Source organism: Anas platyrhynchos, chromosome 15 (assembly GCF_047663525.1).
Source record: "Anas platyrhynchos isolate ZD024472 breed Pekin duck chromosome 15, IASCAAS_PekinDuck_T2T, whole genome shotgun sequence".
NCBI lineage: Eukaryota > Metazoa > Chordata > Aves > Anseriformes > Anatidae > Anas > Anas platyrhynchos.
Window position 1 is genome coordinate 8,131,687 of NC_092601.1, and position 24,596 is coordinate 8,156,282.

Consider the following 24,596-nt stretch of genomic DNA (forward strand, 5'->3'; position numbering starts at 1 on the left):
GCACCATAAGCCAGCAGAGAACAGAAAGGCACCGGGAGGGCCAAACACCCACGTGTTTTCATACAAGAGATTAAGACTATTTCCTCCGGTGTCTGAGCCCAGGAATCCTGAGTTTCTGCAACCTACGTACAGGGAACAGAGACTGCTCCGGGGCAGCTCCAGGGAGCTGACTGCAGAGAACCAGGCTGTGTTCGTGGCAGGGGCTCCTCGCAGTGCACTCAGGCACAACACGAACAGTCACGACACCGCCATCTGCAGCAGCAACTGTTCCGTGCACTCCTGCCAAGGCTCCTGTGTCCCGCAAACCCCTGACAAGGGCTGGTTTTCCTGAAGAGCAGTCGCCTACTGGGAGTTCAACAATCCTCTCAAAGCTCCTCTCCTACCCTTAAACCCGGTCTCGAATCCCCACCATCTCCCATGGGAGAAGCAGCAAGCAGACAACCAAGCTTCAGCAGATTGAAACCACGAGCTGGCCGCGCTGCCGTGATGTTCTGCAGGGAACTTCCAGCCTCCCTCACTTGCAGCTACTCCATTGTTGTCGTCACTTGTAACCCTCAAACATCTGGCTAGCAGCTGCAGCAAGATTTTGGCAAGGATCTGAAGGTCCCACTCTAGCAAATCTCAGCCTACTCCCCCCTAGGGAACATATTCCCCAATTCCCACAGAATAAGGCAGTCCAAGAGATGAGATGGCAACTTCCCTACCCAGCGTGAAAAATCCTAGGCCAGGCATTGCTGACTATGGAAGCGTTTGCAACAAAAGGGATACTGACTGCCTCAGGCCACTGCTCTGAGAAGCTGTCTACACTCAACAAGAACACTGCCCATCCCAGGATACTTGCACCCCTCTGCAGCATCTCCCCTTCTTACCCGGTCCATTTTGAAGTTCCTTCCCAGCACGTTTTTCTGGTTCGAGTCCACACCATCACAACTGGCCAGGAACTCAGGGAGAAAGGCTGAGTAGAAGCCATCAAAGTCCACTGAGGCCATGTTATAGGTGGCAATGCCGATCTCCTCCTGCAACAGGTCGTGCGACTTGTGGACAAGCACCTGAAGGAGCACATTCACGAACTGGAACAGCATGGTTGTCCGGAAGATCTTCTGCACAGCGAGAGGAGGACACAGTTAGGCAACTTCACACCAGCAGCCCTCCTCCCACTAGAGGCATCAGAGCAGCAGCCTCAGAAGCACAAACTTCAGAGGTCAGACCATGGCTGCACCAGGTCACTCCAACACCAGCAGCTTCTGAGCTACCAGCGAGCTCTGCAAGCTCTTGTGAGCACAGAGACCATTTTCCAGTCTGAGCCATGCCAACAGCACAAATGGCTACAACAAACTAGATGGATATCTGCTTTGAAATTAACTGTCAATTTGGCCACGCTTACCTCACATCCAGTTCAAGTTTTAAACATTGGCATTTTAGGAAACTGCATCAAAGCCTATTTAAGTCCCTGCCAACGTTAGCCCTGCCCAGTGCTCCTGAAAGCAGCCAGAGTTCCTAGGGAATCTGGCTAGCTGCCTGCCTGAAAGTCTGCAACAGGCAGCTGTTAACATGATGGACTGTCCTTGAGTTGTGACCACAGATGCAAACCTGAAAGCTCTGCCTTCACAGGCTAACCAGAAGGGTTAGAACCTGGACTGCAACTTGAATTCTTCATGACAGCCGCTAACAAGCCTAAATTAGAGGGCCTGGAGGCTGGATCCTACCTGACAGCAATGGACAACCACCTTATGGTGATCCAACTGCGAATGCTGAACACCCTGCTGCTGCCCCAGGCAAGAATGATGGGGAAACACTGTCTCAGTGACGACCTACTTGGTCCACCAGTTTTTACTCCCTCCAACAAATCGCCCTGTCACTGCATGTGTTCTTTGTTTTCCCTCATGGTCACAAGGCCTGCTTTGACTAGCAAGTGTTTGGATTCCTCCTGTGCCCAGCGCAGCAGTATCAGGGAGGTGGCAGTGCCACTCTGACCAGCAACATCCTCATCGTAATCACAGCAAAGGATGCAGTAAACAAGCCCCCAGACCCTGACCATCAGTTTGTGAACTGTTTGAAAAACAATTTCCCACTATCACAAAGTAGCTTCCAGCCCCCTTGGACTGGGAAGCCCTAGCCTTTAACTGCACCTTGCCTAGCACAGCTTCCTTCGCTGTGATTTAATTCCCTGCTGAGCAAGTCTCAGAATGGCACTGGTCAACTCGGACCTACCTTGTGGTACAGCTTCTGCTTGGTGTTGAGTGTCTCCAAGTAGAAGAGATTCTGCTTGAACAGGTGAATGTCAGGCTGCAGGAAGGATTGGCCAAATGCCTATGAACAAAGGAGAACTGAAGTGAGGGGACTGAAACCATAACCAACAGCAAACCTGCCAGGCAGAACAACACTTTCACCCCAATATCACCCAGAACCCATTTACAGATCTCCTCTGGAAATGCCATGTCAGTGTTTGAGATGCGTGCCAATGACCAGGGCTTCTGCTGCTTATGCAAGGTGATCAGCTGTACCCACAGGTGGGTGGGAAAGGATTTTCTAGTGGTATGTCCCAGGAGAAGAAACCCCACGGGTACCACGGTGAGCATACACAAAGCCCTAACAGACTGGTTTTGCTCTCAATCTAAGCCTAGAGGCCAGTTAAAAAGCTGTTAGAGATGGGAGCTGGGAGGCTGACCTGGGCATTACAGAAACAGGAAGAGCCTAGGAACAAACTCTGCTGGACTCCACTGAAGTGTCTGGTAGGCCTGCACAAACTCTGGCATAAAAATCTTAAACACCCCAAGCTCCTTTGAAACACTAGAGATGAGCAGAGGTAGGCAGGAGAATTTTAGTAGTTGCTACTCCAAGACATCCGGAACAGAAGAGTGTTCCTTCTTACTGGTGATCATTCACCAAGTGATAAGAGGAGTGGAAATGGCCTCAAGTTGCACCAGGGGAGGTTTAGGCTTGATATTAGGAGAAATTTCTTTACTGAAAGAGTTGTGCAGCATTGGAACAGGCTGCCCAGGGAAGTGGTTGAGTCACCATCCATGGAGGTCTTCAAATAATGTGCAGATTTAGAACTCAGTACCAGGTTTAGTGGTGGACTTCAGTATGAGGTTAAAGTTGGACCGGGTGATCTTAGAGGTCTTTTCCAACCCTGAATGATTCTACGATATTAGCTATTTATTATTAGATGGACAAAAACGACCCTTTCAAATCCTTCCAAGATTGAGCTAGATCTGAACTTAGACCTCCTGTGGAGAGCAGCACAATAGTACCCAGTAACATCTGAAACAAAACGCTGGCTGTTCTTGCATTTACAGAACACTGAAGTCCAGCATCAAAACAACAGCAGCCAAGTAGTGAAACTAGTCCAATACTGTCACCCAGCTGCAGCTCATACTGAAATTATCATGTAAATGCCTCCCTATATACACACACACACCAAAGAAAAAGAAAAAAAAAAACTACGAGCCAAGACACTGAGGCAAGTTTGGAAGTGTCACGCTGCTACAAGAGGAAAAGATGCTTGGGCAGCTCTGCACAGGGAGCAGCTCAGGCCTCATTCACATCAAAGGTGCTAAGATAAGGGAAGCCCAGAGAGAAATACCAATATATGTCATGTCATAGTGCAAGAGCTCCCTCTTCACGTGTACATCAGAAGGGACCGAGCCTCCACAAGCGCTCCAGGACAGGCTCTGCAAAGAGCCCTCCCTCCTGGAGCCTAAGTGGCCATCCGCTCTGGCGTTCATCGCCCTCTGACTAGCAAGCTCTGCTCTGAGCTTCCAGAGCATGGTGCAAGTGTGCTTCTGTTTGCATTGCTGCAAGCTGCAGGTGAAGGGCTCCATAGCAGGTGGTCTGTAACAGGCCGATTAAAAGGCTGATTTTTATTTTTTTTTTATCCCCCAGCCTGAGACAACTGGTGCTCATTGTACATGTGCTGGCATACTGCCTCTGCCTTCCCTGTTCCTCGGGATTGGGTAATCCTGTAATGACCCTTCCCTACCAGATTCAATGGAACAATATAGATCAAGTTCATATATGAACATACATATGTTCACGTTTATATATTTCAATATATGAAGGGGGCTTATTAGAAAGATGGAGGAAGACTTTTTACTAGGGCCTGTACTGACAGGACAAGGGGCAGTGGTTTTAAATTGAAAGGAGGTCAATTTGGACTAGATATAAGGAAGACATTTTTCATGATGAGGGTGAGGAGACACCAGAACAAGTTACCCAGAGAAGCTGTGGTTGCCCCATTGTGGGGGGCTATTCAGAGTCAGGTTGAGTGGGGTTCGAGCAACCTGATCTGGTGAAAGATGTCCCTGCTTATGGCAGGGGGTGGTCTTTAAGGGCCCCTTCCAACCCAAACCATTCTATGACTCCATATAAAACTAGAGGACATCTTGGTCTCAGGAAAACTTTCCCGCAGCAGTAATTTGTCCTAATACTAAACTATAAGACTTGTAAAAAAAGCAAATGGGTCAGCACGAGTAATATTTTAGGTCCAGATGAAGGATGTAGGCCTGGGAAGGAATTAGCAAGAGTGAGGAAGAAATGTTAACTGAGGCATTGTGTCCCACGAGCAGACCAGCAGGTCAGATCTACTTTGATTTTTAGCAGTCCTACACAAGACCTCACACAAGACTTTGTCTAATCCCAATCAGGATTTTGTTTAATCCCAATCAGCCACATGTTTAACACGCTGCTGCAAGCAGCGCACACTGCGTTACAGAATGGGAGCTTAGACAACAGTGAGAGTTACCTGCATAATGGCACTGAACTGTGCTTCGTTCTCCATCTGCTCCTCTGCTACTCCTCTTTGGACACTGGCCAAAACACTAGACTTGAAGAAGTACCGCCAATTATGGTGGAGGACCCGGAAAAGCAGCTCGAACAACTCTGCTTTCACATCAGGAGATGAGCGCTAGGAGGAAAGAAAAAACAAACAACTCTAAGCCTAAGCAGGCTCCTGTGCTGGAATCCCATTTATCCCCAGGGTCCCACTGCTACCAGCACCCTGCCTGGTGGCCACTCCGGGCCGTGCTTTGCAGCCAAGGTACCAGAGCAAAGTATTTCCTTCTAAGGAAGGCATTGAACTCAGCAACTGTTGGATCATGCTAGGAACACATCATTCGGTTTTGAGTTTTACCTCCTGCTTTGAGCACATCTGTAATTTTATCATCTAACAACTTCTGACAAAATCTTCCACCCACGCTGCTCCCAGTTCCTACTGTCTACTCACCCAACTCTCCCTGCATAGGGACTGACATTTCAGCTCCTGGAAATCAGAAAAACTTTGTTGCTCCCGCACCCCCAGCAATGCCTTCCCTTCCCCTTCTTCCCTCACCTGGTGAGAACAGTCCTACCTCCGCAATGATGGGGTAGACCTGCTCCATGCACAGTGAGATGACGCTGGGTAGAAATGGCTTGAACACTTGGCCCGGCTCTTGTACCACCACCTGCAGGATTTTCAGAAACTTCTCCACCACCCGACAGCCAGTGCTGCCCTCATGGAGGATGCTCTCTGCCAACTGCTCTCTAAAATAACAGGAAAAAAGAGGTTGGTGTACAGGAACATGTCCCGAGATCTGCATGCTCGTTCAATTTAGAAGGCTTTATCTTTAGGCTGCTCAAAGATAAATCATCCTGAGGGTAAAGGAAAAGCAACCAATACATGACAATACCTGGTGAACATATTTAGGAAGGTCTGTATGATCTGCTCAGTGAAAGGCACTCCCATCTGCACCCTCAGTCCTTGAAACAAAGTGAGGAAGAAGCTCAGCATCTCATCCGTCACGTCTAAGATAGAACAGGAGAACCACATGAACGTGTTATGGCAACATTCAAGTACATCAAGTAGTCTTATGTCAGATCTCCCTTCTCTTGTACAGGGAACCCCATTTATCCCTGGACATATAGCGGCGGTGTTGCTACTAGAAACTGAAACCAACAGCTGGTACTACTACAGAGCTTAAAGATTGTCCATCCACTTCTGAAGACCATGAGGGACAAGCTCAGCCAGCGCCAAACAACTCAGAACAAATACAATACCACCAGCAAGGGCCCTCTGTCCGGTCTGCCTACACAGACTGCTTGGAGAAAGCTCTTGCAGTGGCCTGGGCTGACCTCCAGTTGTTCACTGCGTGGACAGGGTTAACAGGAAATACAAGGAAATCCAACACAGCCATACAGCTTGGGGTGGCCAGGAGACAGAATCCTTTTTATTTTTTATTTTTTCCAGGAACTGACAAGATCCTTCTGACTTCAGAAGTAATTTTCATGCTGGTGCAGTCGGCTGCAAATTCTCTCAATCCCGACATGCTCTATTGAATAGCCAAAGTCAGTTGTAACTGCTCCTGTCCTACTTCATTCAGCCTCTTACAGCCAACACAGAACAGGCGAGCAGCCTCATGCAACTGAAGGCAGCAATTCACTCGAGTCACAGCAGCGTGCTGTCTTGGATCCTCTAGTTCTTTGTTTTGCCTCCCCAGAGGCTTGCTTCGCTGAGAAAATCCCACCTAGCTCCAAAAGTTTTTTTGGAGTGTTTGGCTCTTCATAAAGCTACCATAGTCCTGGGCATACAGGCTATGCTGATGTGATAGAAAACGTAAGCAGCTGGCCACAAGATAGCCAAGCCACAGTTCTGATTACATCTCTGCCTCTCCTTTACAGTGGTAGTAAAAATAATCTTTTGATCAAGTTTAATGAGAGCTACTTCTCTTTGTCTTCAAGCTTCCGGAGAGAAAATAAGTGATAAAGGTAGCCAGAGTATTTTAAAGCTCTTTTTTTGGGTGCTCATGAATAGCTCCATTGCCGTTCGCTGCTGAAAGCAACACCGGGCATCTCCACCTTCTGGAAGTGTTACAAGCCTTCATGACTGTGTTCTAGATGACAGAAGATCTCCCTTCCCTGTTCTGAATCAGCCCAGCCCACCCAGCAGTGAAGACTCACATTACACTTCGGCACAGCAAGCCCACACACTTCACATGAACACCAAGATCTAGGCTGATGGACTTTGGATGTTATCGGTAGGTCATAAAGCTACTCACAGCATTAAAGCCCGTCCTATGGTTATACCTGACTGATGAATGAAAGCTGGGAAGAGGGCTAGTGAGACCTGCACGGATTCTTGCAGCGACTGATAACAGATCTGTCGAGACTTGGTGGATTCTCCAGAGATACTTTCCACAATATCTTCTAACACGCTGAGTGTCTGATGGATGATCACTTTGGCTGCAAAATCAGAGAAGTGATGCTTCCTGATATGTCAACACTACTCAGAGGCAAAAAATGAAGAGAAATCAAGTTCACACACACACGGTACCTAGAACACTATGTAAGGCAGTGTATACACCAAGCTCAGGTTGGAGTCAAAGACATTCCCAATGCACATTCACATTTTAAAGGTTTAAACAGGTTCAGTTAAGTACCTGTGGCAAGTTGCTTTCTTGAATTATACAGGCTTACTGCCCTACAGATGCATCCATTGCTCAAGTACAAAATGAGTACAAGGTGCAGGCACTGAAGGGAGCTCTGAATATTATTTTCAACCCAGTATAAACTGCCCAAGAAATTAGAAGCACGTTATGATAGGAAAATATCCTGCAGATTTCCATTTCTGAAAGTAATAATTGGAGTCGTACAAAATCACTGTACAAACCAACCCAAACATTGGGAGAACTGAATAGGATCAGTTCAAAACCACGTGAACAGTCAGCTGATATTCTTTTTGTGAGGCACAAACAACCCCCTCCCACACTTCCTCTCTTCCTGCACAGAGCTTACCAGCATGTCAGGTTTGTCAGAAGCTGTGAGAGAATACTTATAAACAAGTGACTCTTAAAAAAAATACAAGACATACCCAAAACCAGTCTCAAAACAGATAGAATAGCTTCAAAAGGTCCCCGGACTGCATCATTTCAGAGCTCTCCTCCTACGTATATACACCTCTACAGGACTTCCCAAAGTCTAGATGAAATTTTTATTTTCCCCTTTAAGTTTTATAACCATAATCTTCATTAACACTGCCTCCAATCAATGTTTCTAGTTCTATAGAAAGTTGTATGGTAGTATAACTATTAGGTGGTTCAGTATTCCCAACACAATTGTTATTATTCAAGTTTTTATTACAAACTTGACCCCATTTTGCCAGAACAACTGAGGAAGACAGCACTTTGATGGGACAGTTTACTGGCAACCAGGGGTGAAAGTGCCCTTTACACACACACAGAAGTGTCTCTTATGAAGAAGAAACTCATTGCTCCTTTCCTGTCCTCCTCTAAACAGTTTCTCAGCTAAAATAATTATCAAAAAAACAGCTTAATGAGTCCCATCAGCAGTTTGCACTGTATCTGTAAGAGGACAGCACATGCTAAGGAACTTTGTACTTACTGTCCTCCATCTGTACTTTCCTCTGTGGCAAGATCGCGTTGGATTTTAATTGGCGGTATTCCCTCGTGAGGGCAGAGATCAGGCTGGCATGGTTGGTGGAGCGAACTGCCCACTGCTGTTCGCTCTCTGGAAGATTTGGCCAGGGCAGCAACAACACGTTCGACAGCGCTCTGCACACCAACACCTGGGCCTAAAGGCAATGAGGCATTAAGCAAAGAGAAAAGATTTTCGTGTTTGCTACTCACTTTATTTTACTAGAGCACAACCCCAGACTGACATTTTACAGTTGTCCAAGACATCCAACAATGCTCGTTATTTGAGGAAAGAGTTCAACAGCAAAAGCTGAGCCCAAGTGAAAACTAGCAGCTCTGCAGGAGAAGCAAAGCTCCGTGTCCTAAGAGATGGAACCAGCTCCCAGCGCTGTCCAGCCTCCTGTACAACAGGACATCTCTATTCTTTACATAGCTAAAACAAAGATGATGCCACTTTCATTGCTCTGTGTCTGGTTTTCACAGCAAGCATGCACGCTTACACGGCACTTTATACCTCTGTGCTATTGCACAATACAAAAAAAATAGTAACCCAACCTCTGCTGGCGCTTTTCAGTACTTCTGTAATACAAAAAGTAATTTGGAGTGTGATATGGGGAATGCTAACAAGTTGCACAGAAAACCCTTTCCATATGTCAGAATCAACATGCCAGCATGCAAAGGCAAGGCAGTCAGGGATTGTGTTGGCAAATGAGAAAGGAACAAGATCTAAAAGTTGCAACTGTGTTTGTTTTTTCCTTATGCTGTTGCTTGAAATAGAGAACTGTTGACAAACTGTCAGTGTTTCCTGGATATACACAACACACAGAACTGCAGTCCTCTCCCTCCCCACTGTAGGTTATACTTCCCAATAGTAACTGAGGAAAATGAATCCCAAAGAAAACCTACAACATTTCTTCACATCTCAGACAAAAATCACCTTATCAGGAAGCCGCTGAGCAGAAGTGTCTGTGATCCTGTTGAACACTTTCTGTACTGCAGGGATGCTGATCAAGAACACCGGTCGCACTGTGGTGGCTAAAGAGACCAGAAGGTGGCACGCAGACAGCAGCAGCTTCTCCTGCACCTGCAAGAGGTGGCGAGTGGTCAGGCTGCCCAGAGCCACGCGGTGTGGCACAGGTGGCAGCACACCGAGTTGCTGTTACCAGGTTTTGCAAGCAAAATAGTTTATATGTTCTTTATTGTGAAGGTGGTCAAACACTGGAACAGCTTTCCTAGAAAGGTGGTTGATGCTCCGTGCCCGTCAGTGTTGAAGAGGCTCTTGGATAACGTCCTTAATAACATTGCTTTAACAATTAGTTAGCCCTGAAGTGATCGGGCAGGTGGATTTCACAATTTCTGTAGGTCCCTTCTAAGTAAAATCACAGAACTGATCTGTTCAATGTATTTACCAATCAGAACACAGGTCATTCCTCTTAATACTGTGGAAAAAATACTTCCCTGCTTGCAAGCTATAAAATCATGCATCTGACCTGATATGCCTGTAAGTTGCTTACTCTTGTATTAGCTTGCCCTGCCCCGTGGTGCTATTATTCAGTGTCGTTCTTAGTCTCAGCCTTGCATGAGACCTTTGCTGCGGCTCTGGCAGGCACATCAGCCCTCACATGGAGCCACAACGTGGTCCAGAACAGGCTGCTCAACACCTGAACAAACCACACCGTGGCTGGAGAGTCTCCTGCTCTCCGTGGCTGCCCAGCCCCAGCCCCTGGTGCAGCACTGACCTTAGAGCTGATGAGGGGTGTGATTGCCTCCAGAGCGGTGGAGACGAGAGAGATGAACTGCTCCGGGTTCTGCCGGTGAACTTCGCTGTAGAACTGTGCGAGCCAATGCGAGTAGGCCTGCAGTGCTGCCAGGGACTGTGCGTGGCTATGGAGGAGGAGAAAAAGAGTCAGAGGCACACGTGCAGCATGCACACGAGCAGGACAGCCGCCTGTCCTGCCTGAAGCTGTATTACACTGCCTTGGGAGGATTGTTGTGCCAGTGAGCATTAGGTTAGGACTGCAGAATGGTATCCCTATTTCTTTTCACAACTCTTTCCCATCATATTTAGCCACCTGAAGAGATTTGCGACCTGTTTAGGTTCAGAAGGTTCCCATCTCTTACTAAATTTAAGAGCAATACGTAGCAGCGTTTGATTCTGCACTTCCCAGCCCCACGCAGCAACGGGCACAGAAGGGAAAGCAACCACGAATTCACACCAGTGGAGTCTGAAGGACGACAAGTGCCATGGCAACCCAGTCTCAGGTACTCCTGCAAGCACTTCCCATATTCCCTAACCTTGCAGCACAGAATTCATTCCACGTGCCCACTCGATTAGCAGGAAGAGGGGACACAATGCAATTACCTTTAGAAATCTTTGGGCATCTCATCACACATGGTCACCAGTCTCTGTAACACACTGCCCAATTGCAAGTGCCCTACACAACAATCCCTGTGCTGCAGATTTTACTGAAAAGAGTCCATGAATGTTGATATTCCCTCCAAAAACAAAGATCCTCTCATGTGTACACGTCCCCACCACAGAGGCTGCATTTAAGATCCCAGTCATCTCTGCATCAACCACCTCCTGAACACACGATTTGTCAGCAAGTCCAGTGGGGTTATGCACAGTGGGCAAAAATAGGGAAGTATTTTCACAGTTTTAATAGCAGGGTGAAGGCTTTCATTCCTGAATCAGGTTCTTTTCCTTCATATCCTTCTCCCCCTTCCCATGCCCCCCAGCCTTCATATATTTGTCTCTTTCCCATTCTTCCACTACATGAGAACAGATGCATTCCTTGTGATTGTTAGTTACGTAACCTAAATTATTTTTTGTCCTGTACCTTGTACATTCAAGGCATATTTAAAGATGTGCTATAACTGGACTTGTCCACTGAGCAGTAGTATTAAACCAACAGTATAAACTGATAAGGTCAAATTATCAATCATCATTTGGGAGGCTGACTATAATTATACCTTAATTATATTTTTGGTAGAGTGCCATTTCACTTTTTTTTTTTTTTTTTGAGTCAGGATGATGCTTTGGGGATCAGACAGGTGTCCTCCAAATATATGACAAAGTACCTTTTTTTAGCCTCCCATTAGAAAATGGATCTCAATTTTTCTTCAAGGACATTTTCATTCAAGGACGTTGGACCCAAGAGGGAAGGACAAAAACCCCTAACTAACAAATCACAAAAAAAGCCTCCCGAGCTACTTTAAACAAGAAAGAGAAGTAAAGGAACATTATCTGCATAAAACTCAGTTCTAGTGACTCGAATTAGTAGGAGAAATCCAGTCTACTGTGGGTTTTCAGGAAGCTCCTATACGTACAATCAGAAGGAAGAACAAGCACTTGACATGTTTAAAAGCACAACCTTAAATTCTGCTCACAAAATGCCAGCTGGCAGGTAGCAGGTTTGTACAACGCAACCATGAGAATGAAAGGTCTCCAAAAGGGCATTAGAGTGATGTCCTACTACCAGCAGCATCAAGATTTCACACTTAATGTCAACTTCTGGATCAAAGGCATTCGTTTGTTTCAGGAACAGCCTGCGTCGCTGGAAGGCACACATTTGGTTTGGAAGCCAAAAAAACCTTGTGCTAAAAAAGAACATCTTTACCTGGGTCATAGATTTGACTTTGGTAGCAAAAAATAAAATCCATAAGCCTCAAACTACGTATCACTCATTTCTTAAAATAGATCTATTTCTTAAAATACCACCATCGTAACACTTGTTAGACCGCCTAATTTTACTGCAAAAGAGCCAAGCTTTTACAGCCACTAGTACACAGCAGAAAAATGGTCTGCCTTTAGAGCTAATGCAATGGGCATTTTTACATCTGATCACAAATATTTTTCTTTAAATAATCCATCTACATCAATTTGAGGAAACAGTGGTCCAAAATACTGGTAAAGGTCAAGGCTATTGCCAGCAAGTGCCCTTGTGGTTAGCTAACATTTACAGTTTCCCGAATGTTTGCCAAGCTAGTAATTAGAACACCAGTTCTAAGAGATCCGAAGTTTCCTCCATCCCACATAGGTTCAAAATTTGTATATAATCACATGTAGCACGTATCTCATACTCACACATCAATAAGGTCAGGTTTCAATACAGATGGTACTGCAGTTTCAATGTTGTACAGTTTAATCTGGGATCCATATAGCGTTACTTTTACCAACCTGCAAGTGAATACATAAATGGTAAAACAAAAAGACTGCAAGATGGGTACACGCATGTACAAACCCACTCGCATGTCTTATCTGAATGTTGCTCTTGACAAGCCTGTGTCAATATTTAGCTATTATATAGATTAGATTTAGGCCATTTAGTAGAAAGTAATTTAGAACCCATTTCCTTGCTTGTGATAAGATGGAACAAGTATGATGTTCCTGTGTGGACATGAAACGACATAAAGGTAACGGCTCTGAAATTCTGTAATTTGAAACTATGCACTAATTAAGTTTCTTGGAGGGTAAGAACCAAATAATGCCCGCTTTCCAGCTTTTAGAGATCTTTTTAGAAAGGAAATTTCAGTTTAGAAGATTTAGCTCTCACAGATAACTCTCAAGTAATCAGAAAATCATCTAGGTTGAAAAAGACCTTCAAGATCATCAAGGCCAACCATCAATCTGACCTACCAAGTCCCATCGCTAAACCATAGCCCTTAGTGCCACCAGAATCAACAGTGCATCACCAATGCGGATGCTGGAAAACAATTACCTCAACCATTGCAGTAACTGATTTTATTTATCCCCCCCCACTAGTTATTTCTCTGGTGAAGGGTTAAAAAGCCATCTGAGAAACTCAGCACTGATGAACCTAACGCTTCAGGTACTAGTTATTGAGTTATTTGTATCTCAGCTTAATCATGACAAGGGGAGGTAGAAAGAAACCTTGGCTTTGTTTGGTGATGATCGTTCCTTGTACTGATGAAGGGACAGCAACCCCCCCCCATACCTACCTCTCCACCACTGTAAGAGCATCATTGAACCTGGCAGCAAACACATCCCCTATGAAGTATTCTGCTAATCGACCAACAGCCTGCAGCAAGGAGCTCAGATCCCTCAAGGAGCAGTGCAAACGACGGCAATCATTCTCTGCAGTGATGTTCAGCCTGTGACCTGAAACGACATTTTGGTTTACTAGAAGTGAATCCAAAAGACACACGTGTACACATTCACTTGTGCTAACAGCAGTCTGAAAACTCATCCTTCAAAGTGCATGTAACTTTGTGACTAATAAGTACGGCTCTTTGGGATGGGAAACCTAATTACAAAGCTACAGGAAATGCTAAGTTTATTCTAATTACATTGCAAGCATTCTTCTTAAATTAACTCGGCAGTGGGTCACAGTTCAAAACCCAGCAGTCCAAGTGACTGAAACAGTCAGTCTGGTAAGACAAGTTCAGCTGTTCTGACTGCCACAACTCAAATTTCTCTTTAAGGGCTGAAAATGACGTTACCACCAATTTCAGGCTTTTACACAATTATTTTATTCTATTTGGTATTAAAATATGTATAAACAGCAACCTTTTTGGCTGTCTGTCAACACCAAAAAAGCAATCCCAGTTCTGTGAAAGTCATTACCCAGACTCCCTCTGCTGGCTAGACTGAAATAGATGTTCCAGCCCTGGAAGCACATTTGGAGAGAGTGCATTTGCTTCTAATTTGAAATGTGGTTATATACTTTCATATCTGTCAGATAACAAGAAACAGGCAGGTAAGTAGATTTGCCAGTCTTATTGCCTATGCAATTGTCCTACTGCTCAGCCACGTACACCTGGTCTCCAAACATCCCAGACCTTTTACTAAAAAAGTAAATATATTCTGCAACAACGTGTTTCAAAGAAAATCTGTTTCTTTCTACTGACCGTATCTAATCTTGTATTGTTTACAATTTCAGCAACAGCCTTGCCATTTACGTACCATCAGCACGCTGTCACCCAGTTGCCTCTGAGTTACTTCTGACAGCTAACACAGATCAGTGCTACAACATTAAAAACCCTGGGCATTACTACTAAACCTAGGGTGTCTTAAGTGTTCTTCGGATCAGAATTACTTTTTTTTGGGGGGGGGGACTGCTGCAAAGCTGCTCTCAACACCCAAGGTATCTCCCAGTATCAGAGCAAGGAAAGAACCATATCAATACAAAATTATTAGACTTTTGTTTGCTATTGGAGTTCGACTACTAAGTCATCACACACCATGCGTGATGGTAAGAATTTCAGATCCTCAACACAGCGAAGAGGAAGCAATACTAAAGCAGGTCTATAGTGTTTTCGCAGTAAGCTACTCAAGGAGTGAGGACTTTTTGCTGGATGGCGGTGGTTACCTGTTCCTGAAGTGACCACAAACTGCTGGAGTCCCAGATACACTTCCAAGTTGTCCTGCAGAACTGGAAACTAGAAGAGAAAAAATGAGCATGATCTGGGGGCTTGGCAGTCAGTTAACACTCTACCATTAGTCTATTAGAGAACATTTTTCCTATTTCTCCCTAAAACCTTCAAGAAGACATTTGGAAGGAGGACAGGTCTGTTTTCTGGGCTAATTATGCAGTCTCTTTAGGTCCTATGAAAACAATGACACGAAAAGCACCCTGAAGGCACTTCCCTGTGGTGGCTCTCCTTTTCCCACAAACACCAGCCTCCAGCCTCACGAGCTAGAGGTCTGACACATCAGGGTTGGCATGGCACAGCATGCCATCAGTGCGAATGTGCAGCTGGATGTAGAACCCCGATCAAACAGAACAGGAGCACACAAGCAAAGAACAGCAGAGCCTGAAGCACTGGAAACTTGCACTGCATCCACCTAACCCATAGGCATCAGGTTCTCAAAATGCAGCTACCAAAACACTCAACTGATGGAAACTGAGTTCAGTGCCTCTGAGAGAACACAGAAGGGAAACACTGCAGCCACTCTGCTGGCACACTGCAGACTGCACCAAGAACAGCTGAAGTCCCAGAGGGAAAACAGCCAAGGGAACAAACAACACAGTCGTCATGCATCCTGATCTGGGAACACAGCATTATCCTAACTCCATCATTCAGGACTGACTGCAAGCATGCCTGTTCCTACTGATACTTCAGCTGAGTAACAGGTTATGCTACCCTGGAGAACATGTTGTACATAGACTAGGAAGCTTTCTGACCAGTGTTCAGCACCCAAGGTACTTCAGTGGTATTATTTGGGATTACTTGCCTTGTGCTTGAACGTATTTGCATGCATACAAGATTGCATGGTAACCTTTTCGTTGTAGATATCTCACCTGAAAAACTGTTTCCAACCTTGCACCCTGGCATACATTTACTCATTTTCTATTGGCAAAGTCGCCACATTTGAAGAGTTTGGATTTATGAAAGTTCACTTGCACATCAGCACAAAGAACTACAGCCCCCCATTACTCAGCATGGAACAGAATAACAGCAGCTGCTGGACTTTCAGTTATTTGTTCCTGATGACCAGCCACTGCGTTCAACATCACTGCAGAGACTGTTGTGAAAGGCATGCAAAGCTTCTTGAACATCTCCCAGACCATGCAAGAATGAATACAGGGCTCAAGAATTCACTGTCACATTTCTAACATACTGTGCCTACTTAACAGTTGAGTGCCTGCAAGAGGAGAAATATTTAAAAAGAGCAGATCATCTTCCTCATGCTAACGTGTTACTTTGAGGGAAGCCACATGCTCTTCCCCGTATGACCCGTATGCTCACTGTGCTCACAAACAGCTGTTCCATTTGTCTGCCTTTTGCTAACTCATGCCATGCCACCACGCTGCAGAGGAACTTGACATTCGCATGAGAACTATTTTGCTCACTACTCTGGAGTTTCTGATAACGTGCTTCTGGTGCTTAGTCCAGGTCAGGCATCTTCTGCCTCTGTAGCAGTTCAATGTTCTCTGCTTCTTGACAACACGGCTCAGAGATCTAGGCATGCGCTGTCTCCAGTGGGGTTAACAGACTTGCTTTGAGTTCCCACTGCATATACCTGCCTTTTTTCTTGTCCAGAGAAAAGACCAACTCTGAATTTTGGACTCCACTGGCCTTGAAGTCTCCTCCTCAGAAACCCTTATAACGCTACAAAATAAGGAAACTTGTTCCAGCAGCAACAGTGACCCTAGCTGGAAAGAAGCACTTAGCTGTGTTTATCAGATGTAATTCCCCACTGTCTGAGGCACTGTTTTCAGCATTTGCATCTAGCCTTTCATTTAAACAAAGATTTCACTCTCCTTAAAATCCTAACAACACACATCTATCCAGTTCACAATGCTGTCTCCTAATATAAAGGCCAAGATAAACAGCAACGAATTATTTACACTTGGAGAGATGGGCACTTCCATAAAGCTCGGTGTCCAGCAAGTAGGACTCAGATGCTCACTGTGAAAAATCTTCACAACACCACAGCAAGAAATTCAACAAAGCCAAAAAAACAATTTTTTGATTTCTGGTCTCTCCTTTGCCAAGCTTTAGCTTCTAAAAGCAAATCTCCCTACTTCTTTTGGCACCCCGGCCTCTGTGAAACACTTGCAACGAATTCCAGCAGTTGGTGCTCATTTCACGTTGTACTTGTGGTCTGCATAGTTACTTACTAGTGTGGAGAAGGCATGGGTTGGCAAGAGCTCCATGACTTTTGCAACCACTTCCAAGCTCTGGCGCAAGTACCGCTGCCACTCAGTCTGCTGCTATGGGAAGAAACAACAAGGTAAGCACAGCGATTCCTGATGGAAACGGGTGGCCTTTTGTAGCTGGTCCCAAGCACCAAGCCCCAGCCTAGCTCCTTTCCACAGCCTGGCTTTTGCAGACACCCAGCTACGGGAGAGGTACCACTCCTGAGCCTCACATGGTGCCAGACACCTGGCTGGGCACAGTTTTACTGACCCTCTCTCTGGGCCTGCATATCTCTATTTCCCTGGGGTGATAAGCCACAAGCATTCACTCCCGAAGCACAGTTACTGCACAGATGACTGGCATCAGTTATGTACCACCACGTGGCTCTCTAATGCTCCAGTCTCTGATGCTTCAGCCACCTTCTGCTCTTTACTTTTACTGTTATCGGTATGGATTGAGATGATATTTACTGACTTCAGAGAAATATGCTCAGACGAAAGCACTAATATACACAGCTTAAAGCTTTTGTCTTGAAAAATCTTTCTGCGTTTACATTCCAAAGCAACCAGACACAGACACCCAGTGCCTCTGATAAACGGAACAGAGATACCTGCATTTTTCCCCATAAAAAACAAGTTAAAAACAAAGGTCATATACTTTCAGAGTAACTTAGATGTATTTTTGATAAATGCATTCTGTGTTTCTTTAAACCTCAAAACCCACACAGAACTGAGTGAAGCAGCGGGTATCTAGCCTGCATTCCAGAACTCAAGCTTTGGGAAAGACATTCCAGGTGTAATGAGTGCGGCAGTTAATATCTGAACCAGCAGCTGCCCTTGTTCAACTCTGCTCCTTACATCATCATCCAGTGTCTCATCATCCAGTTCCTCCAGCTGTGCCTGGTTATACCTGAACTGGATTCGATTCAACACCTCCGTCAGCAACAGAACCAAGGCATCTTCGTACCTGTGACCACGGAGAAGACAAAAGGAGTGTGATAAAGCAATTCTGCAGGGACTGCTGTGCTCACAGCCCTTCCAGCAAAGGAGAGATGTAAATCAGGTGACAGTTTAACAGGAGCCACTGCAAAGAGCCTGCAGCACAGCTTTACGGGCTTATCCACACAGCATCAAATAGAGCCTTGGATTAAGAGTAACATGTCGTTTTAGGTCACAACCTACCTGCAAGGAAAAAGCCTGTGGTAGTATCTGATATTCCACTACCTCTGAGAGGGAAATGGATAACCATTGGCTAAAGCAGCAGCCCAAGAAGACAAAACAGGCAAGGCAGCAGGAGCGGTTTTCCAGGAGGAATGGCAGCTGCCTGTGAACAGGAGGCACCAGCATCTCTTACTGCTCAACCTGCTCCTCAGGAGCATGGCTGGTGCTATACTTCTGGGATGTGAATAAGGAACAGATGAAGGGGATAGAATTGCTGTCTGCCTACAAAAGGGGACAGCCCCTGAGGCTCTTTGTTCTGCTATCTTCTTCCCATACACTGTTGGTCAATGAATTCAGGCCCTTGCCCTCTAAAACAAAGCCGGCACTTTTTCTACTTCCACTATAACACTAAGAATATGTCACTGAAAAGACATCCTTTCATCTCAGGTACTATGCAACAGGTATGGATGGAGTGCAGAAGATACTCTTTCCTCCATTGATCGCATACAAATAATACCAAGCTGCAAAGTTAGCCGTCACCTGACCATGCAACCATTTCTGCTGGCACCACCAAAGTCTGGGGATTTGGGATTTTGTTCTGTTTGTTCTTTTTTCTTTTCTTAAGCCACCTTCCTCAACACACGGCTTGTCCCATGCAAGGACCAGTCATGCCCTTTTTAAAGTGAGATCAGGTTGGAAAACTAGGCATGAACATCTACTAAGAAAGTTGCAAGGAATGATGCAATCCAAGCATCAGCCTCATCAGCTGCACCACCAGCGAAGCAGCTGAAAGCTTTCCGTGCCAGGTGGCTGAATTAACATCTTTTCTGTAACCAGATGACATAACTCAAGATTGGGCAATTAATCCAGTAGTAGAACTGCAATGTGTACCAGACACAGAGTTTAAAAGCCACGGAACAGGAAATTTCATCTGTGCTCCTGTGGTGTAACCACACCCATATTATCAAACTGAGGCGTTTACGTCTTAAAGCACGAAGGAAGTTGTAGCTATATAAAGGTGCCATTAAAAACAGGTAGTTCTGACAAAACAGCACGACGAGCTTTAACCACTTCTGTGTGTGTTTTTTTTTGTTTGTTGCTCTTTTGTGTGAAATATCTCCAAGAGAGACAGCTATGGTTTGTTTCAATTCTGTCTGTAACAAAATGCCTGATGGACGTGCATCACACACGCATTAGCCAGGTGAAGGGGAGCAGAATGCCAAGGCAAAGTTCAACAGCATCAGGCAGACAGCAGCAAATTAGGCCCAAATTGTAACAAAGCTCAAATGCAAATACCTACTACCTGAGAAATTAAAAATACTCAGTTCCCATGCTGAAAGGAAGAGAGCTGTCTGGCGTAAGCTAGTTCCACATTTGTTCTTTGTGGTTATGACACCAGGCTGTCTTTCAGTAACTAACCACTTACTTATATTTAGTATGCTCCAGGGGAAAGCAGCTTTCTTCTGCAATCAGCTCAGAGCAATAAGGCACAAACCACGGTGCCTAACAAATTTGAACAAGATCCAGTATATTCACCAGGTATTTTTGGGGGGGAGCAAAAGGACCCTTGATAAAAGCAGAGAGCCAACTATTTCAGGAGACAGCACCTACAAAGGAAGTGCTGCCAACCACTGTTACAATTCATACACATCATTAGCTACAGAGGTAAGCAAGCAGAACTTAACTTTCAAACACAGCACCACCAGTATTTCTCAAACACATCCTCCATTTAAACAGATTTTCAAACCCCAATTAAATCTGAAAATTTCAGAAGTCATTAGTTAGTTGTACAAGCTGCGTGTGAACCCTTACTACACAACTTACTCTGTAGTCTCCTCCTCTAGTATGAGCTAAAATGTGCTCTAAAATGTTCTAAAAATATGTTCCAGTTCTATTTTAGACTCCAAAGCTTTCTTCCTCTGGCTGCTAGGTTCACATGCAATATTTCTGTGACCTTTTTTCTTGCCTTAATTTGCTCAGCTTGAATTCTGTTCAATGAACGTGCGATTCTCCGGTTTAAACTTTAAATGTTCAGTGATTTTTTGAAAAAAGCATTCTACACATGGCTGCAGTAAACAATAGCTTGTTTCTCAGTGTTTCCATAATGACCACAAGACTCTCTGCAGCTGTCAAATCCCAACTACCTTCCCGATTACTTACCTATTGAGTACTGCTTCTTTGTCTGCCAGACGACTTTTAATTTTACTAGTCAGATAGTCCAAGAAGAGTGTCCAAATGTCCAAGCAAGAAAAGTAACCTTCATGGGTAGGCTGAAATACACCAAAGTTCATAATGAATCTCTCAAACTATGGCAATTTCAATTTCACACAATGCAAATACTAAGTTAGCATGCACAATCCATGGGAATAACTTCTTGCTGTACAGAAAAGTTTCTAGGAGGGCACTGAAGAGACTTGCAGCCTCAAGATGTCAAAAGATGAGCAAGAGCTTTGGCGCAAGGTAAGAACCCTGTGATGACAAGGGTTGTCTCAGAGTGAACCCATCTCATGGCTTGCTACATCAACTTCTAGTATTTTATACATCTGCTTCCTGCTATTATTCACATATGATGGTGAAGAGGACTGAACTGCATTATGACTACTCCTACAGCAAGGTAACGCTTATCAAAAGCCAGTTTGTTTTAAACTGCAAAATTGAAGGATACAAAGAATGCTTCAGATACAGTAAAAGCAGCAGCTTCAGGAGAAAGAAAAACATCCCCAAACACAAAACAAGCCGGACAGATTTTTTCCAGACATTTTCTATTTCATAGGCTAACAAAAAAAAAAAAAAAGGTAGAAAAAAGTTAAACAACAAACAAGTTGTTCTTACAAGGTAACTACATGTGAACGCTGTCCCCAGCTAAATCCAGGAGCACACTGAGACATTTCCAAGTCCCCAGCAATAATACTGGGGAAGTAAGTGCCAGTAAGACGTCAATTTTTTTTTCCTGGGCTAGCTTTAGTATCAGCTCCACTGGTGAAAACAAGCTAGCCCTGCTGTACAGAACAACAGGACAAGAAGAACAGACGCAGGAAAAACAATGTCACAAGGCTGTACCTGATGAAAAGTGTATTTGAACAACAGTGCCAGAAATTCAACCACGGGAAACTGGGAGTAGGATTCAATTCTTCGTAGATGGACGCTCACAAAGAGACGAAGAAAGTCCGTAAACTTCTCAATGTAGCTACAAGGGACAGAAGAAAACACAATTAAGAAAACCTGAAGGATGCCACAGGAAAAAGCAATTTCATTGAAACAATCATAAATTCACTCAAAAACCTTTCATTAAAAAAAGAAAGTTACAATCAACAGCCAGTAGAGCAATTAAAATATAAAGCCCTGCAACAATTACCTACAGGATGGGCAACCCTTCCTTCCATTAATACCTGAAACAGCAGAAAAGACAGTCTAGTCAAAAGCAACTTTAATATTCAGATAAATATAATTGAGTTTAGTCAGGCCTGCAAACAAACACAATCCCTCCCACCCTAGAAAAATAAGTACACAATAGCAAGTCTGATCATACTGATGTATACAGGATTAGTCATATGAACTGTCCCACTGAGGAATTCAGCTGAAAGCAAGAAGTTAATGCACAAGTTAACGATACACGTGTTAAAAATTTACATATGGTAGGGGAAGAGACACACAATTTAGAGCTGGAAAGGACCGCTTCTTATGTGGTGCAGACGACCAACTATTATCCTGAAGTTTCTCAGCTGAGCCCAGGCTTTTGTGATTGAATTAGACAATAAAGACAAATCTTCCTCCAGAGCATGGGACCATACAAAATGAAGATCCGAAAAGAAGCCTGCTACCAAAATTGCAGGAGTTCAGCAAGAGCACGACCTTGGTGTAAGCACAGAGGGTTCTTGAGTACACCACTGGGGAAAAATTACAAGGGGGTAAGCTGTTGTGGAATAAAAACAAGCCGTGCACAACACAAGCTTCCTCAGGGTTAGAAACCATCCTCATATTGATCTAAACACAGAAGAATGAAGCACTCCATCTGTACACAGGACCAAGGCATCACAACATGATACACGAACAGCAAGAGCTCCAGTGATCCAGTGACAAGGCTGTGGGCAGAGCAATTTGTCCTTCCCATACCTTAAGAGATCTGAAGTATAAGAGCACTTCATGTTTTTCTTTTAAAACAAACAGCAAGTTAGGTTTAGCAGAGTTTCAGACACAGTTGAGCAGATTTGGTTTACTGTTCTGCCTCCTCTCCCCTTCTGCAAATGCTGGTTTGAAGACAAACGCTCTAACCACAAGTGATTCAAGTCTAGAAGCAGTGCCAGCTCACAGAGCTGCACCACTGCTAGTTATTACAAGCCTACAAAAAACATAATATACTTTGAATATGCAAAAAGGCTACGTGAACTTTTTATTTGACACTGCCTGCTTGACAAGAATCATCACAACGTGCCTGACCACTGACCAAAGGCATCAAAAATAAAAGATAGCAAAAAATATGCATCCAGACCCAAACATTTCCTTCATTTTTTTCATTTTTGTTTTCTGAAGAGGCTCTGACCTGAGACCGGTGAAACTCCTACTTGGCATGTAGCTCCACACACCCCAAAGCCCATAGTGCAACCTCCACGCCACTGCTTCTACCCATACCAGACATTTTCCACTCCCATTTCCAATATTTTTACATTTTCAAGTTGAAGCCAACACAAATAAAGCAAAAGACAGTTCACGCTTAATCTTCTTCTATTCAGCAGTAGAATCTATTCAAAACCACACTGATTTCGTAACAAGACAAAAGGAATCACTGCCACAAGAGGCTGGGGAAAAACAGACCTATGGCAGGCAGGCTCTAAAGACGGCGATCTAATGAAGTTGGGCACTTTGACCAGCACCAGTTTTGTTTAGGACTTTGTTAGTCCATCTCAAGAAGATGCATTCATGTGAGAAGTTCTTTAGTTTTGGATGAAAAGCTAGGAACATCCTCCTATACAAGGCAAAGCCATTTCTACAGTGAGGACAGAGTGAGCACAGAGAGCTCCATCCCTGCCAAAGTCAGCTAGATTTTTCCAAGCAGTCTCCTCAGAATGTCTTAGTTCCATCCGTGTTTCAGACCTCAGCAACGAGTGAGGAGGATTCTTATAAGTAGAGATATCAGATCTCTGGATAACACGCACAAGCAGCAGAAGATAACGGGACAGAAATATGATCTCAATAAAAGCCAACACAGCTACATCTCTTCCAGTTTGGTCACTGAAGGCAGCTTGCTGATACTTCCACAGAAGAAAAAGGAGTTTCAGAGGGCATTTCATTTCCTGCAGGTTTACAGGACAGCATTTGTGGAATTCAGAGTGTGACCCCTCGCTCTCTGTGCACATATCCCATATGCAAAGGTAGCAGATTTCCACCATGTAAGACATTATTTTTAGGAAGAAATACTGAAGTCAGAGTAAGTCGAGAAGCGAGCAAGCGGAATTCACTGTTAAACTGAAGTCACAACTAATCTACATCTATTATCATCAGTGTATTTAAAGACATGGAAAACGTTTTTACAGAAGAAACATGCAAGTCATGTCTACAAGAAGACCCACAGTTGATTCCAAATTCGGTTTTACACCTGAGTGAGTATCAAGGTGAAAAAAAAAATCAAAAAGCTCAAAAATCTTTCTGCTGCATCTTTGTCCAGCAGCACCAGAAATTTATTTCCATCATTGTGCATCCCCAGCAAGATACCGAGCACGCTCACACTGACAACGTATCTGTCAGCATTAGCACCAGTCTGCCTGTCCTCCCATCGCGAGCGCTCGCACAGCGGGCGGGCAGTGAAAGGTAGCATCGAGTCATCACCTCGTCCAGCACCCTGCCACCACGTGGATCCAACCACTCAACACAACAGCGAGACAAATCTCACTTTCTCTCCTACAAGTAGGATATATCCGTCACGAAAGAGTCAAGCTGTTTCAGGCAAGGAGCACGGCAGTGGCTTTCTGGAGAACAACCAGACCACGCAGCCTCCCGAGGTGCTGCCACTTCCCCTGCTGCCTCCAGACATTCACCACTGCTGTGAATGGAGTTCCCAAGGCTGCCTTTCAATGTTGTTTTAAAAAACAAAACAAAAAAAGAGTAAAAATTGTCAAATCTCAATGAAGGGTATGAAACTATTTCTCTTTTCTTTCAAGTCATGACTCGCAGAATATCTACCCACTCTTTGTATGGTTGAGTTTAAGACAGAGAAGGCAGATACCGACCAGCAAAGGGAATACTGCAATGCCTTTACCTCACTGTGCCTCTTCTGTTGTTCTGTTACAACTGAATGAAGGGCAGGTTCAGCTCTTGTGCCACCTCAGACCTGCAGTCAAACAGTAACGAACGGGGAAAGGGGAGGAAGAGGACAGGAAAGAATACAAACCTGTGCCACCACGGTCACTTAGCAAACTTAGCCCCTTAC

The 24,596-nt window shown here is 44.6% G+C and overlaps 1 protein-coding gene across 4 annotated transcripts in view; it reads right to left on the minus strand.

Moving 5' to 3' along the window:
- Window positions 1-24,596, minus strand: part of XPO6 (exportin 6) — a 52,123-nt gene that overhangs the window by 773 nt on the left and 26,754 nt on the right. For 2 of the 4 annotated variants that reach the window (XM_027469380.3, XM_027469378.3), the window contains 16 exons: window positions 21,233-21,359; window positions 20,333-20,442; window positions 17,870-17,978; window positions 16,994-17,083; window positions 14,738-14,807; window positions 13,368-13,527; window positions 12,493-12,585; window positions 10,145-10,289; window positions 9,343-9,489; window positions 8,374-8,563; window positions 7,060-7,215; window positions 5,667-5,781; window positions 5,349-5,520; window positions 4,745-4,906; window positions 2,212-2,310; window positions 870-1,100 (listed from right to left, as the gene is read on the minus strand). In XM_027469380.3, coding sequence (XP_027325181.1) covers window positions 870-1,100; window positions 2,212-2,310; window positions 4,745-4,906; window positions 5,349-5,520; window positions 5,667-5,781; window positions 7,060-7,215; window positions 8,374-8,563; window positions 9,343-9,489; window positions 10,145-10,289; window positions 12,493-12,585; window positions 13,368-13,527; window positions 14,738-14,807; window positions 16,994-17,083; window positions 17,870-17,978; window positions 20,333-20,442; window positions 21,233-21,359 — 2,176 coding nt within the window. Of the gene's footprint in view, window positions 1-869; window positions 1,101-2,211; window positions 2,311-4,744; window positions 4,907-5,348; window positions 5,521-5,666; window positions 5,782-7,059; window positions 7,216-8,373; window positions 8,564-9,342; window positions 9,490-10,144; window positions 10,290-12,492; window positions 12,586-13,367; window positions 13,528-14,737; window positions 14,808-16,993; window positions 17,087-17,869; window positions 17,979-20,332; window positions 20,443-21,232; window positions 21,360-24,596 lie in introns of all 4 variants that reach the window. The other 2 variants (XM_027469379.3, XM_027469377.3) reach the window with 1 other exon arrangement.